The sequence below is a fragment of the Odocoileus virginianus genome, chromosome 9 (genome assembly GCF_023699985.2).
Source record: "Odocoileus virginianus isolate 20LAN1187 ecotype Illinois chromosome 9, Ovbor_1.2, whole genome shotgun sequence".
NCBI classification, from domain to species: domain Eukaryota; kingdom Metazoa; phylum Chordata; class Mammalia; order Artiodactyla; family Cervidae; genus Odocoileus; species Odocoileus virginianus.
This window is the reverse complement of record NC_069682.1, coordinates 36922886-36939278: the sequence shown is the minus strand read 5'-3', so window position 1 is coordinate 36939278 and position 16393 is coordinate 36922886. Positions and strand designations below refer to the sequence as shown.

At 45.1% G+C, this 16393-nt stretch overlaps 1 protein-coding gene across 4 annotated transcripts in view; it reads left to right on the top strand.

Annotated features, from left to right (window-relative positions):
• RALGAPA2 (Ral GTPase activating protein catalytic subunit alpha 2) overlaps positions 1-16393 on the top strand; it is a 269834-nt gene that overhangs the window by 47705 nt on the left and 205736 nt on the right. For all 4 annotated transcript variants that reach the window (XM_070472230.1, XM_070472229.1, XM_020878409.2 and 1 more), the window contains exons 5-8: positions 4878-4921; positions 7489-7666; positions 10321-10436; positions 15877-16015. In XM_070472230.1, coding sequence (XP_070328331.1) covers positions 4878-4921; positions 7489-7666; positions 10321-10436; positions 15877-16015 — 477 coding nt within the window. The remainder of the gene's footprint in view (positions 1-4877; positions 4922-7488; positions 7667-10320; positions 10437-15876; positions 16016-16393) is intronic.

Sequence of the window (16393 nt, the reverse complement as noted above, 5' to 3'; positions counted from 1 at the left end):
TCATAGTTTCTGTGGCTCACTCCTCAGGAGTCTGAGTCTGAGAAGCCCTCCTGGTTCCCCCAACCCCAGTCAGGCCACCCCAGAGCCCACTCTTCCTGAGGGACTGGGGACTCACCGTGCACTTCACACCAGGACCCCCTCAGGGTGCATCGCGACCAGGCTGAGCCAACTCCGGGGACCTGTGTGCAGCTTGCCCGCCAAGGGCTGGCTGGGCCTGATGCCATGTCAGCTCACGCGGTGCCCTCCCAGGGTCTTTTGCCCATCACCCCTCCGCCCTCTGGAAGCCCTCTTCTTGGGTTAAGGAACAGCCCTGCAGTCTCCTAGACTGCTTAAACCCAGGTTTTCTCTGACTATTCTGTCTCCCTCAGAGGACGGGGATGAGATCGTGGTCTTTTTTTTTTTCCTGCAAGACCAAGCCCAGACCTCATCCTCCACCCTCTCTACGGAAACCTCTCTCTCGACAATGCCAGCTTGTCCCTTCCTTGTTGCCGGCGTGTCCTCTGATCTTTTGCCCACTTGCTTTCTTTTTAAGTGGCTTTACTCTCTCCCAGTCCTTTTCCTTCCTGGTAAGTTACCCATCAGCCCCTTGACCCCTCACCCTCCGTGGCTTCCTGATTCTCATCGACCCTTGTCATGACACACATCTCTAACCACAGTCTCCATCCCGCTGATCTGTCATTTCCAGGCTACCTGCTGGGGTTTTTTTTTTTTCCCCTCTTTTAAAGAACCACTTTTTTTGGACTATCATTGACATACAACAAGTTGTACATGCTTAATATATATTCTTTGATAAGTCTAATCACACGTCTACACCTGTGTAGCCATGGATGCCGTCACGATGATAAACATAGCCATCACTGCCAAGAATTTCCTCCTGAGCCCTCCCACCCTTCCCTAGCGTACCCCTCAGTCCCCTGATCTGCAAACACCAGTCTGCTTTTTGGCCCTATAGCTTGATTTTTTAGAATCTTATGGAAATAGAATCAGGCAGTGTTTTCCTGTTTTGTTTGGCTTCTCTCACTCAATATAATTATTTTGAGATTCGTCTGTGTTGGCGCAGATATTAATAGTCCATTCCTTTTAACTTCTGAGTTATACTGTATTCCATTGAATGGAGATACCATAGTTTGTCATTTGATGATGGGCCTTTGGATTGTTTCTGTTAATAGTATTTGGCTACAAATAAAGCTACTGTAAACATTTGCATGCAAGTCTGTATGAACACCTGTTTTCCAATCTTTGAGAATGAAATGGCTGCATCATATAAAGACATATGTTTAACAAAGTGTTTGTACCATTTTACATTCCTGCTAGCGGTTTGAGAGTTCCGGTTATACCACGTTCTCATCAACACTTCGTATGATCTGAGTTTTAATTTCAGTGGTAGTGGTATCTCATTGTGGTTGTAATTTGCATTTCTCTAATGACTAAATGATCTTTAGCGTCTTTTCACGTGCTATTTGCCAGCTGTATGTCTTGGTGAAGTGTATCTATGAATCTGTTGCCTGTTTTTTCAAATTGAGGGTGTTTTTCATCCTAATACTGAATTCTAAGAGCTCTTCACATATTTTGGTCATAAGTGTTTTAATCAAACATATGATTTGGAAATATTTTCTTCTCTTCCCATCTCTGGTTTGTCTTTTCAGTCATAATAGCTTAACTTCAGGGAGTAGATGTTATTAATTTTGATGAAGTCCAGGTATCAATCTTACTTTTATGAATTTTGCTTTTGGTGTCTTGTCTGATGAATCTTTGCCTAACCCAAGGTCGCAAAAGATCTGTGTTTTCTCCTAGAGATGGTGTAGCTGTGTGTTTCACATTGAGGTCCTTGATTCATTCTGAGAAAGTTGTTGTTAATGTCAGTTTCCCCCAGTGGACTGCTGCTGCCCTGTCCTTAGACGTTTCCGTGCCGGAAGGTCTGTGCCTCTGCCCTCCTGGCACTTTCAGCAGAGCTTATGCACCACCCTCTTGGCGTTTCTCCACGTTCTTACCCTTCCTCTGCTGTTGTTCATTGGTTTGAGGCATGATGCGCACACACACAGGGAGGTGTTTTTTTAATTAAAAATAAAGAAGAATTTTATAATGTTAATGTTAGATTCAAAATGTCTTTGTTATCTTGAGTATCTTTTAAAGACCTTTAAAGGATTGCCACTTCACTGGAAGAGATTTTGAAGCACTGAAAGTCTTGCAGTCAAAAATGAGATAAGCCAAGAAGTAGATTTTTGAAAACAGCAATTAATTTACTTCCATTAAAGTCAGGAAAGTGAAATTACAGTACATTTAAGCTAGTGTGAGTTTTAATACTTTTTCACCTTTCAATATTGAGCTTTCTAATTTTTGAGTATTTTTCAACTACTTTAGTCTACCCATTTGTTCTTTTTACATGTGAGTCAATCTAGTAGCAATCAGTAGGGTTGAAATGACACATGCAGTGATGGGGTTGGGGATATTTATAGTTTGAATGAAGAGTTTAAACATCCAAATAGGAATGATATGTAGACAGAAACTTTTTGAAGTTAGAATGAAATGGATTTCATAATGGTAAAGTAAAAGTATAAATATCTCTGTGAACTTAGGGTCTTTAAGAAATGTCTAATGTGGGAACTTCCCTAGAAGTCCAGTGACTGATACTCTGAACTCCCACTGCAAGGGGCCCAGGTTCAATCCCTGGTCAGGGAACTAGATCCCACAAGCTGCAACTAAGACTTCTAATGATTCAACTATAGTTCCTGCATGCCACAGCTAAGACCTGGTGCAGCCAAATAAATAAAAAAACAAAGAAGCACCTAATGTGGCCAGGGAAGGATCTCAGATCCTCTCCACCAGTTCTCATGTTGAAACCCTCTGGTATGTGCCTACACTGCACATATTTTTCTTTATAATGTTGTTCTTATTTAAAAAGAGTTCTGAGAGTTTCTGAATACAACAGGATGGAATAGATCAAATATATATTAGTTTTCTTTTGGGCTATAACAAATTAACAGGATCATTTAAAAAAGCAGGGGACTATTGACAGATAATGAGCAGAGATTCCCTGTGTCTCTTTGTAAAGTCTGTCCTTTTTATATGTATTTACTCCTCCCTGTGCAGCGAAGAGTGGATACAGGCAACTATGGGTAGGCTGAAAGTTTAAAATAAAAATGCTCATTTAAGATGGGGAAGGACTGACAATCCCCAGTGGTCACACACAATGACTGGAGAAAGTGTTTCCAAGAATGTGTTGTAAGACGGTGGATTTTTCAGATGTCTTGGAAGAGAGCTGTCTGTGTAGACTTTATCCACAGTCTCCTGGGAGGTGAGGTGCTGCTGGACCTGCCAAGCATCACCAGGTCCCACAAGGCATCATGAAGCAAAAACTAAACTGGAGCAGAATGGACTTTGTCCAGGAATGGATGAACTGGGAGGCGAGGGATGAGGACCAGTCGACGGTTGGGTGTGGGAGAGATAGTCCTGTGAGCATAGGCACTTGAGTCTCAGCTCTAAGAGCCCCACCCAGGCAGTGCTGACTCTGGACCCCAGATCACTGAATGTGCTTTGGTGATAGGAATAGAGGGAAGCAGGCACTTCCTTATTCAATCACAAATCATTGGTAATCTAGTGCTGCAGCCTAGTCACGACAGTGGTGAGTTCCCACTGAGCCCAGTGTTAGGTGTTACAGCAGTCAGACAAGGTTCCTTCAGAAAACCAGTAATTTCCTTCCAGCTAATGAATTCCTAAAGTGCATGCATTTAGCTGACATTCATGAATCTGTCCACGTAGATGGGGCTTCCTAGGTGGTGCTAGTGATGAAAAACCCACCTGCCAGTGAAGGAGATGTAAGAGATGCAGGTTTGATCCCTGGGTCGGGAAGATCTCCTGGAGGACGGCATGGCAACCGACTCCAGTATTCTTGCCTGGAGAATCTCACGGGGGAGCCTGGCGGGCTACAATCCATGGGGTCACAAAGAGTCGGATACGACCCAAGTGACTTAGTGCACACGCATGTCCACATAGATATGACCTGCAGCAACTGTCGAGGCACTGACTGTTTCTTCGAACTACGTTGGTGTTGGAAAGTGATATCCAGTTTTAAAATATTGCACAAAACTCTCTATCAGGAAATCTAAATAATTTTTTTTCTCAAAAAATTGGAAGAAAAAATTAAGACTTCCAGTATATTCTCATTTTAAAAGATTATTTCCTTTTTGAGGCTGAGATCTCATTTAGGGCCCACATGTGATACTGAGGTGGGATTGCCAAGCCATCTCCATGCTAAAGGCATGGACACATCTAGAGAGTCACAGATACACATCTCCATCCTCCTGAGGGAGCCTTCTCGACCCATAGGCTGTGCTCCATGGTTTTGCTCTTGGCTGAAGTAGTTCTGACCAAACTTTGAGTCGCTCTCCTCGACAATGACCCAAGTGCTCTGCAAGGTGATTTATCGATGGACTGAACCCATAAATGTGGCTGTCATTGCAAGCAGAGTGGCATGCTGTCCTGAATATTCGTAAAACGTTCTTGTAAAAATGTTTTGTGAGCGGTAGTTTTATATTATGTTTTCCTTTAGAGATTTAAAAAAGTCATTCATTTTGTGCCTGACAGAGACAGTTTCGCATAATCAATCCACTGTGGGCATTTAGGTTAGCTTACTATCAATCATGTTGACTCTTTTAAAAGAATTTGGAGAAGTTCATACTTAAAATGCTTTTATCCTGAAAACATCTCTCCTTCCGTGACATTGCTTTGCTTCTGAAGGTCAGCCTTCTTCCTTTTATGTTTGAAAAATGGTATAAGCACTTTTTTTTCTTTCTAAAACTAAAAATAGATCTTTAAAAAATAGATCTTAAATATGCATTCATATATTCCATTTCTAATTCATTGTTTTAAACTTTCAGGCTCAACTTTAAAGAAGCTTCTACACACTGGAAATTCTATTAAGGTATTTATTTTAGATGCAAATGTAATGACTTTTTTCATTACTTTTAATCTTATTCATACCATAAAGTGACAGCATTAGGCCATTTAAAAAAAAAATTCTTTAAAATCCACTTAACTTAGTTTTAGTTTTTTATTGAGAAATGATATGACAAATATTGTTGGAGTTTTTGTTTTTACATCATAATTTACTTTGGTAGACATTTTCAACCTTATCAGGAGAAAGTGGCTTGGGACTGGAGGTTGGAATCCTGATTTTGATTCTGCTATTCAGCTGAGGTGCTGACTGCTTTAGCTTCATTGTTCGAAAGAGAAGGGGTTGAACCAGGTCCTCCCTAAGCCTCAGAGCTAATGTTTCTGATTCTATACACCCCAGTAATCTTGTTAAAAACTGTAGTTGTCTCTGAATTATTTTTTGCTATTTTTGAGCATGCTTGTAGAGAAAAAGGGCAGCAGAACCTTATTCTTGAATGTTTATTATTCTTTTTTTCAGCAGCAACAGATTGATCTTATAATTTAGGTTAAAATTGGCTTATTTTAAATGACTGTGCCTTTTAAAATGACAGTATACTGTTTAATACCGGAATAATACTTATGACCCTGAAACATAAGTAGCAAGAAAAACCAGGATGTGTATTTTATGGATGATAATTCACTCATAGCTATTTAGTTTATGTGTGTACCTTTAATAAGCTAATATATTTTGGGATTTATATTAGTTTAAACAGCCCCTGACCACTCAAACTGTATAGGTTCATGCTCTCTTGTTGAAAAAAAAAAAAAAAGAGATGAACTGTCTAAAGTTTCACAATTGTTCTGTATTTTCTCCTTTCTATTTTAATTAATGGTCTTATAGCTAAAACTTATCAGGTTGTTATCTTCTGTTTATTATTGACCTTATTTATATTTAATTATCTTAATAGCTCAGTTGGCAAAGAATCCACCTGCAATGCAGGAGACCCCGGTTCGATTCCTGGGTCGGGAAGATCCCCTGGAGAGGGGAACAGCTACCCACTCTGGTATTCTGGCCTGGAGAGCTCCATGGACTGTATAGTCCACGGGGTTGCAAAAAGTTGGGCACGACTAAGTGACTTTGACTTCACTTTAAACACAGTTAACATAAAAAGTTGGAGACTTTATCAAAGTGTCTAGAAACCTTCCTCTTGTTAAATTTGATATAATTTGGTTCGATATACATAGAGCCCTGACATTTTTTTTTTTTTTTTGGTCTGGCGCTGAACCACATTATGTATTCAGCAAAGTCACCACTTACCTGCTGGGCAGGTGTGAGCAGGGTGAGAGTAGGGCGGGGCAGTGCTGAGTCCAGGGCTTGTCTAGAGGGGCTCCCGGGGATCACAGTTGCTGGGGTGTCTGTCTTGGTGTATTTGACTTCTCTGGGGAGTCATCCAAGCTTTCCCTCCCTCCCCTCCCTCCATCTTCTCCCACATCCCTCCCCCCGCTTTCTTCCTTCCTCCCTCTGTCCCTCCCCACTCCCTGTCACTCCATCCATCCCTTCTCCCCCTTCCTTCCCTCCTCTCCTTCCCTTGTTTCCTTTCTTCCGTCCTCTCCTTCCTTCCTCCCTTCCATCTCTCCTCCCCTCTTACTTTCCTGCAGACCCTGGGCCTGGTTTGAACCCTGGCTCTTTAGAAATCAACACCACTTTGGTGTCACCAAAAGGGCACCAGGCAGCCTCTCAGTTGCCTGTATTCGGAGCTCACTGCATCTTTCAGCTGCCTCTGACATTTTTTTTTTCTCCATCTCTTTTGCTTATTTAATCTCTTTTATTGACATCACCTTTCCAGCCATTTAGGGATATAAAAATTCAGTTACCTGTGTTTATGAATTCTGGGAATGGAATTGAAGCTGAAAGTTTTAAGTGCAGAGAAGGAAAAAGGGCACATCTGCCTGTATTGATGCTTTTTCTATGGGTGATGCCGACTATTCGGAGCCGGGGGAAGGCATCGGGAGAATAGGATAGGGAAGCCAGAGGCTGCCTGTCCCCCTCAGCCAGGTCCATGGGGTCCTTTTAGCTCTAAGTGTTCTGATTTTCAAGAATATGTATAATGCAGTGACCGAACAGATTCTGTCCAAAGCACGGTGTAAATCTGGAGCAAGATTCTCTTTGCATGGTTTTCATGAGTTATTGAGCGTTGATGATCTGGGCACTGTTGCTATGAGGAATAAAATGCAAGTACTAGGAAATGCTTAGGTAGCAGTTACTGTGAGCCAGGCAGTTCCAATCCACTTCACCGTATACGACCACTTGGTGATAAACTTTGTTATCACCCCTGCTTCACCGCTGGGGAGGTGAGGCACGGAGAAGTTAAGCGGTCCTCCACACTCACAGCTCAGCTAGAAAGCGGCTGAGGCCGCACTGGAGCCCAGCCCCTCCGGCCCTCATGCTGGGCTGCAGTGTCCTTGCTTCCTGGTCACGCAGGGAAGGACTTGGTGCAGGACTTCAGTGATGCTTTGAGCTTCTAGATCTGTCCCCCAAAACCAATGCTGCACTGTAGTACATTTATACAAGTATGACTGCATGTTTCATTTTGCTGTCTTTGGTTTTGTCTTTAGATAAGATGTGAAGGAATCCGGCTGTTTCTTCTGTGGCTTCAAGCACTTCAGACGAACTGTGCAGAAGAGCAGGTGCTGATTTTTGCTAGCCTGGTGCCGGGATTCCCCGCCATCATGTCGTCCAGGGGGCCCTGTACACTGGACATGCTCATCAACCCTGGCCCCAGCGTGGCTGATGGTGAGTGATGCTGGCCCATCCAACAGGCGGAAACTACCCTCCACATTGCAATAAGGGATCCCTCATTCTGTCCTTTTCCTAACAGAAACCTTGGTTTCATGAATGGATTCTATAGAGGAATTGTTGTTGTTCAGTCTCTACGTCCTGTCTGACTCTTTGCGACCCCCAAGGACTGCAGCATGCCAGGTTTTCCTGTCCTTCACTATCTCCCTGAGTTTGCTCAAACTCATGTCTGTTGAGTCTATGATGCCATCCAACCACCTCATCCTCTGTCGCCCTCTTTTCCTCCTGCCCTCAATCTTTCCCAGCATTAGGATCTTTTCCAGTGAGTCAGCTCTTCGAATCAGGTGGCCAAAGTACTGGAGCTTCAGCTTCAGCATCAATCCTTCCAGTGGATATTCAGGGTTGATTTCCTTTAGGACTGACTGGGTTGATCTCCTTGCAGTCCAAGGGACTCTCAAGAGTCTTCTCCAGCACCACAGTTCGAAAGCATCAATTCTTAGGCACTCAGCCTTCTATATGGTACTACTCTCACATCCATACATGACTACTGGAAAAGCCATAGCTTTCACTATACAGACCTTTGTCAGCGAAGTGATGTCTCTGTTTTTTAATATGCTGTCTAGGTTTGTCATAGCTTTTCTTCTAAGGAGCAAGGGTCTTTAATTTTGTGGCCGCAGCCACTCTCCGCAGTGATTTTGGAGCTCAAGTAGATAAAATCTGCCACCGTTTCCATTTTTTCCCCATCTCTTTGCCATGAAGTGATGGGACCGGATTCCAGGATCGTAGTTTTTGAATGTTGAGCTTTAAGTCAGCTTTTTCACTCTCCCCGTTCACCCTCATTAAGAGGCTCTTTAGTTCTTATTCGCTTTCTGCCATTAGAGTGGCATAATCTGCATTTTCCTGTTTTATAGACATTTGAACTGACAGAACTGGAGCCTGTTTTATATGAAATGATGACAGGAGAGATTTACTGGAGTGGAGGAAACAGGAGGGGAAGGGAGGGGAAAGCTGTTGGCAGGAGCAGAAACACATGGTGTGTCTGGCTGGAGCAAGTGCTTTTGTTGCTGTTCATGAGATTTAAATCCACATCCCAAACTGCTGCCTGTTTTCCGTACAGCGATTGTTTTATAAGTGGGTGTTCATTTGCTCCCCTGGCTCTTTTTTAAAAAATATTTATTTATTTGGCTTGTTGTCATTCAACTGATGAAGTTGTGCTCAACTCTGCGACCCCATGGACTGCAGCACGCCTGGCTTCCCTGACCTTCACCGTCTCCTGGAGTTTGCTCAAACTCATGTCCATTAAGTCAGTGATGCCATCCAACCATCTCATCCTTTGTCATCCCATTCTCCTGCCTTCAATCTTTCCCAGCATCAGGGTCTTTTCCAGTGAGTTGGCTCTTTGCATCAAGTGGCCAAAGTAATGGGGCTTCAGCTTTAGCATCAGTCCTTCCAGTGTGTTCAGGGTTGATGTCCTTGAGGATTGACTGGTTTGATCTCCTGGCAGTCCAAGGGACTTTCAAGAGTCTTCTCCAGCATCACAGATCAGAAGCCTCAGTTCCTCAGTGCTTGGCTTTCTTTATGGTCCAGCTGCATAGGATCTTATTTGTGGCACACGAAATCTCCATTTTGGCATGCATGCTCTTCGTTGCAGCCCTTGGGCTCAGAAGTTTCATTGCTTGAGCTTTGCCCCGTGGCATGTGTGATCTTACCTCCCCAACCAGGGGCGGAACCCATGTTCTCTGTGTTGGAAGGCAGATTCTTAACTACTGGACCACCAGGGAAGTCCCTGATGCTCCAGGCTCTTTGTCACCAGGTGTGTATTTTCATGCAGTTTTCATGGAAGGACAGTGGTGGCCTCATGGGAGTATTAATGCCATCTTTTGAGCCCAGGGAGTTTTCAAGGAACTTGCCCATCAGGGCCACTGATTTGTCATTGCGGATCACTGTATCGCCCAGTGACAGGTATTTGACCTTGGGATGGTCCGAGCAGAAGGTGCAGGGGCAAGGAATGGTCCAGTGAGGGAGGTGGCTTTGTGGGCATCAGTCCCCTGGTCCCGTGGCCTGACCTGTGGTGTGGGCAGTTCCAGTGCTTGGTACATGTATTGTATTTTGCTGTTTTATCTTACTCTACCCTTTGAAATTTTTATTGGAGTAGAGCTGATTTACAGCGTTGTGCTAGCTTCTGCTATACGGCAAAGTGAGGCACTTCTTAAAAATTTTTAGTTGGAGGATAATTGCTTTACAATGTTGTATTGGCTTCTGCCATACAGCAACGTGAGTCGGCTACAAGTATATGTATATCCCCTCCCTTTGGAGCTTCTCTCCCACTGCACCCCCCATCCCACCCGCCTTGGTCATGTTAGCACCGAGCTGAGCTCCCTGCACTTTATGGCAGCATCCCACTATCTGTTTTACATGTGGTAGTGTACATATGTCAATCCTGTTATCTCGGTTGGTCCCACCTTCTCCTTCCCCACGTGTCCACCTGTCCCTTCTCTCCATCTGCATCTGTTCAGGCCTTGCAAATAGGTTCATCAGTATCATTTGTCTGGATTCCATATAGGCACGTGTATTTTAACACAGGCCATTTTTAAAGCCCGCTTTGAAATTTAACTTTAGTGAAGGAGCTTTCCTTGTTTCCCACTCTGCAGCGAAGATCCATCCGGAAGAAATCACTCCACTGCTGCCAGCCGTATCAGGGGAGAAGATTGCTGAGGACCAGACGTGCTTTTTTCTTCAAGTACTGTTGAAATACATGGTTACTCAGGTATGAGCGGAGCCATGGATGATTCAGTGATGTTCATGTCCTCTCTAGGGAAGAGAAGACACTGCCTCTTTTCTTCCTGTGTGTCCATATTTTTTACTTTTGTTTTCTCTTTGAAGTGATTTTATGTAAGATTTCACTAAATGTAGAATGTACACTAGGATGCTTCAGCAAAGACCTGCCTGCTACTGTGTTTGTGTGTATAAAGGAAGCAATTCCATCCTCCATCTGCCTCCTTCACTTTCATACTATCTCATTGTTCACTTCATTTACGACACTTCTCCCCAAACACGTGGGGATCTGAATCACCAAGTCATTCTCTGCAATACCAGTGTCACAGTCCCACTCACTTTCAACCCTGCCTCGCCGAGGTGGTCTAGGATCTCACAGGAAAGTTCTCTGGCCTGTATCCCTCCCGCCCCCACTCACTGCCATTCACAGGTAGCTGGTCCCCAGGTTGCCCGCAGCTTCTGTCCCATTTGGCTACAGATCACAGGGTCCCAGGACTCCCTCCTCAGGTTCGCTGAATTTTAGAGTGGCTCACAGAACTGCGGGAAGCATTGGTTCAGTTACCCGTTTAGGAAGGGGTGTGGGGAAGCATTGGTTCAGTTACCCGTTTAGGAAGGGGTGTGGTAAAGGACACAGGCGACAGCTGGATCAAGACACACGGGGTGAGGTCTGGGGTGGGGGGGTCCTGAGCGCGGGGGCTTCTGTCGCTGTGCATGGGGGTGCATCACCCTCCTGGAGTGTCCATATGTTCAACCCAGACACTCCCTGAAACCCGGGGCTGTTGGGATTTGTATGGTGGCTTCTTCATGGGAGAGATGATCAGTTATCAACTCCATTTCCAGCCCCTCTCTTCTCTTGGAACAGTGGTGCAGGCGCACAGGGAGAGAACTGAAAATTCTGAGCTTCCAACAATTGCTTGGTCCTCCTGGTGACCAGCCCCATCCAGGAGCCCCTTCAGAGTTTCCCAGAGCTCTGGTCTCGAAGAAGTGAGCAGGGAGCTAGGGACTCTGTGCCAGGAGCCAGGGCAGAAACCAGTGTAGCATTTTCTGTTATCTCCCTGTCAGTTCAGTTCAGTTCAGTCGTGTCCAACTCTTTGCGACCCCATGAATTGCAGCATGCCAGGCCTCTCTGTCCATTACCAACTCCCGGAGTTTACTCAAACTCATGTCCATCAAGTCGGGTGATGCCATCCAGCCATCTCATCCTCTGTCGTCCCCTTCCCCTCCTGCCCCCAATCCCTCCCAGCATCAGGGTCTTTTCCAATGAGTCAACTCTTCGCATGAGGTGGCCAAAGTACTGGAGTTTCAGCTTCAGCACCAGTCCTTCCAATGACAATCAGGACTGATCTTCTTTAGGATGGACTGGTTGGATCTCCTTGCAGTCCAAGGGACTCTCAAGAGTCTTCTCCAACACCACAGTTCAAAAGCATCAATTTTTCGGCGCTCAGCTTTCTTCACAGTCCTACTCTCACATCCATACATGACCACTGGAAAAACCATAGCCTTGACTAGATGGGCCTTTGTTGGCAAAGTAATATTTCTGCTTTTTAATATGCCATCTAGGTTGGTCATAACTTTCCTTCTAAGGAGTAAGCGTCTTTTAATTTCATGGCTGTAATCACCATCTGCAGTGATTTTGGAGCCCCAAAACATAAAGTCTGGCACTGTTTCCACTGTTTCCCTGTCTGTTTCCCATAAAGTGATGGGACCAGATGCCATGATCTTAGTTTTCTGAATGTTGAGCGTGAAGCCAACTTTTTCACTCTCCTCTTTCACTTTCATCAAGAGGCTTTTTAGTTCCTCTTCACTTTCTGCCATAAGGGTGGTGTCATCTGCATATCTGAGGTTATTACTATTTCTCCCGGCAATCTTGATTCCAGCTTGTGCTTCTTCCAGCCCAGCATTTCTCATGATGTACTCTGCATATAAGTTAAATAATCAGAATGACAATATACAGCCTTGATGTACTCCTTTTCCTATTTGGAACCAGTCTGTTGTTCTATGTCCAGTTCTAACTGTTGCTTCCTGACTTGCATATCGGTTTCTCAAGAGGCAGGTCAGGTGGTCTGGTATTCCCATCTCTTTCAGAATTTTCCACAGTTTATTGTCATCCACACAGTCAAAGGCTTTGGCATAGTCAATAAAGCAGAAATAGATGTTTTTCTGGAACTCTCTTCCTTTTTCGATGATCCAGCGGATGTTGGCAATTTGATCTCTGGTTCCTCTGCCTTTTCTAAAACCAGCTTGAACATCTGGAAGTTCACGGTTCATGTATTGCTGAAGCTTGTCTTGGAGAATTTTGAGCATTACTTTATTAGCGTGTGAGATGAGTGCAATTGTGCAGCAGTTTGAGCATTCTTTGGGATTGCCTTTCTTAGGGATTGGAATGAAAACTGACCTTTTCCAGTCCTGGGGCCACTGCTGAGTTTTCCAAATTTGCTGGAATATTGAGTGCAGCACTTTCACAGCATCATCTTTCAGGATGTGAAATAGCTCAGCTGGAATTCCATCACCTCCACTAACTTTGTTCGTAATGATGCTTCCTAAGGCCCACTTGACTTCACATTCCAGGATGTCTGGCTCTAGGTGAGCGATCACACCATCGTGATTATCTGGGTTGTGAAGATATTTTTTGTAGTTCTTCTGTGTATTCTTGCCACCATTTCTTAATATCTTCTGCTTCTGTTAGGTCCATACCATTTCTGTCCTTTATTGAACCCATCTATGCATGAAATGTTCCTTTGGTATCTCTAGTTTTCTTGAAGAGATCTCTAGTCTTTCCCATTCTGTTGTTTTCCTCTTATTTCTTTGTATTGATCTCTGAGGAAGGCTTTCTTATCTCTCCTAACTATTCTCTGGAACTCTGCATTCAAATGGGAATATCTTTCCTTTTCTCCTTTGCTTTTTGCTTCTCTTCTTTTCACAGCTGTTTGTAAGGCCTCCTCAGACAGCCGTTTTGCTTTTTTGCGTTTCTTTTCCTTGGGGATGGTCTTGATCCCTGTCTGCTGTACATCTCCCTGTATCTCACTATTTTCGCCTGTTTGCTCTTCCCCTGCCCCATTCTCTGTGCTGAGGAGACTGGATGGGGGAGGAACAGGCCCTGGGGCTGACTGGGCGGGTCCAGAGTGATGGGCAAAGGGCAGGGGCTGGAAGGAAACCCGTGGATTATCTCATCCTGTTACTAGCATGGCCTCCTTTGTGTCAGATGATCCTTAACAAATTCTTCTTAACAAATGATTTCTTACCAAATCATTCACTTCTGATTTCACCAGGGAATTTGTCTCTCAGTGAGTGTTTCTGGACATTGACATGGTTTGGGAAATGCTACTGTTTCTTTCCTCTCAGCGAACACATCCCTGGTCCCTGAGCTCCTCCAAGGCACATGTTCAGGCTCCATCCTTCCTCTCACAGCCTGGTGTGTTGTTGTTCAGTCAGTAAGTTGTGTCCGACTCTTTGTGACCCCATGGGCTGCAGCATGCCAGCCTTACCTGTCCATCACCAGGCTCCTGGAGCTTGTTCAAACTCATGTCCATTGAGTTGGTGATGCCATGCAACCATCTCATCCTCTGTTGCCTCCTTCTCTCTTGCCCTCAATCTTTCCCAGCATCAGGGTCTTTTCCAGTGAGTCAGCTCTTTGCACCAGGTGGCCAAAGTATTGGAGCTTCAGCTTCAGTTGACGTGTAATCTCTGCCCATCCAGTTCCTCACCCAGTGGGCCCATGACACCCACTGTCACCTGCCTTTTTGCCCTGTCACTGTGAAATCGGGGGCCCAGGGTGAACGGGGTCTGGTGTGTCAGGTCCGGGGAAGGACATGAGTGTTGGCCATCCTGGACCTCGGACAACTCGAGGGGACCCCTCCTTCCTCAGGGTCTCTCCTCCTGGGATGACCTCCCCCCACCTCTTTTCCAGTTTTCTCTGAAGGCTGTGTTTCCTCTGTCCCCTCTGCCCTTCGTGTCCCTCGGGGTGACCCCATCTGCTCTCCTCTCCCCAGTTCCTCTAGCAGCACCACAAGCTCAAGACTCCTGCATCCTGAGTGTCAGCCTGGGTCTTCTCTCCTCCAGGAAGTCCTGGGTCCTGGCCGTGTGGGTCCCCGCTGCCCACATCTCAGCCCCGTCTGTCCAGGAGTGTTCGGATCCAGCCTTCTATCCATCTCAGAAAAACAGCAGAGTAGCCAGAACCCGGGTGTGCTGGGGGACTTGGTTTCATTCCAGACGTGTCAGCTGTGTGACATGGCTGATCGCAACCCCCCCTCCGGATCCCAGCAGAGGAGGACTGGTAGAGGGTGGCAGTGAGCCCCCTCTGCTGTGTGCAGGGTTGTATGCGGTGTCCACTTGCCCCTCCTTCCCCGGTCTATCGGGCACGTGGGTCCTCGGAGCAGAGCTTCCTCCTTGCCTTACCTGGAGGGATTCTGACAGGCAGTGGACACCAGGTCCCTTGTCCCGGGACTGCAGGTGCTCTGGGTGGGCTGGTCAGGAGGATGTTGGGATGCTTTGCCCTGGAGCTCGGTGGTCTCAGAAGGATGACAGCCACCAGTAGGCACTCTTGAAGGGCTTGTTCACACCACGTTTCCCTGGGTGGTAGGAAACGGCTCTCGATCACCTGTCGGGGTTCCTGGCCTATGCGGGGGGGGAGGGGGGGGGAGTTGTCCCCGGGTTGTCCCCCGCTCCCTATGGGGGAATGTTTGTGACATTCCCACTGGGCCTACACAGAGCTGGCTATTTGAGGGGGAAGTAGTGTCTCCACAGGTGGGAGCTTTAAACTTACTGGCTTATCCCAGCCTGCAGATTGTGTTTTTTTGTTTAATTGAAAAATAGTTGCTTTACAATGTCCTGTCAGTTTCAGGTGCACAAAGCAGTGATTCAGTTACACATGTAGCCTTTGGATTGCTTTTTTGTGCCCTTTGCAAGATTCTGTAGCTTTGCGTTTTGATAATGATTTTTTTTTTCATGTAGATAATATGGTATGAAATTCTTGCAAGAGACTGTTTTTTTAATTCTTGTGTATTATACATGGCCTCTTTTGCATTTTAAAAAAAGCACCTGATTACTTCTGGATAAACATTTTAAGGGCACAAAGAGTGTTAAATCATCACAAGGAACATGGAGAAAAAAATACAGGAATGATGTAGTGGGGCAAGTTTAAAAGATACCATGAACTTTGATTTTTTTTCTTTCTTGAATATCCAGTAAAAATGCTGTTTTTTTTATGTAGTTACTGTTTTGCTTTGAAGCTGTCATTCTTGGAATTCTTTGAGTTTTAGGTTGTTATTACATGATGGTCAGTGCTATTTGTCAAGTGTTTCATTTAGGATAGGGGTTTTAACAGTGTATCAGCATTTCAGTTGATATTCATTAATGTGAAGTGTAACTATATGTACGTTCTTCCCCACTCCACGCCTCCCCCCACCCCCCCCCCCCACCCCCATTATCTGAAGGCTGCAAGCTTGGAGTGGAAGCATAAGGAGAATCAGGAGACTGGGTTTAAATTTCTGTTTACGTTGTTTCGAAAGTATTACCTTCCTCATCTGTTTCCCTCGTTTACCAAGTTAACCAACATCTACAAGCCTGTGCTGGGTGAGTACTGATAGCTGTGTGTGCAGTCTCTTACAATGATTAAGTAAAATAATTATTTTTTTTTCATATTTAATGGTCGCTTTGTTGTGAGAGTTTTTCAGTTTCTTAATAAATGATTTTAACTATTTGTACAGACTGAGATTTGCCTGAGTCCTGAGCAATAAAGGCCATCTGTGGGTCTTGTAACTCAGGAGTAATTTGATACGGATCATGGTATATTGATCCCTGGGGTCGGGAAGATCCCCTGGAGGGAGGGCATGGCAATCCACTCCAGTGTTCTTGCGTGGAGAATCCCCATGGACAGAGAAGCCTAGTGGGCTACAGTCTGTGGGGTCACAAAAGAGGCAGATACGACTCAGCAACTAAACAGCAGCATTT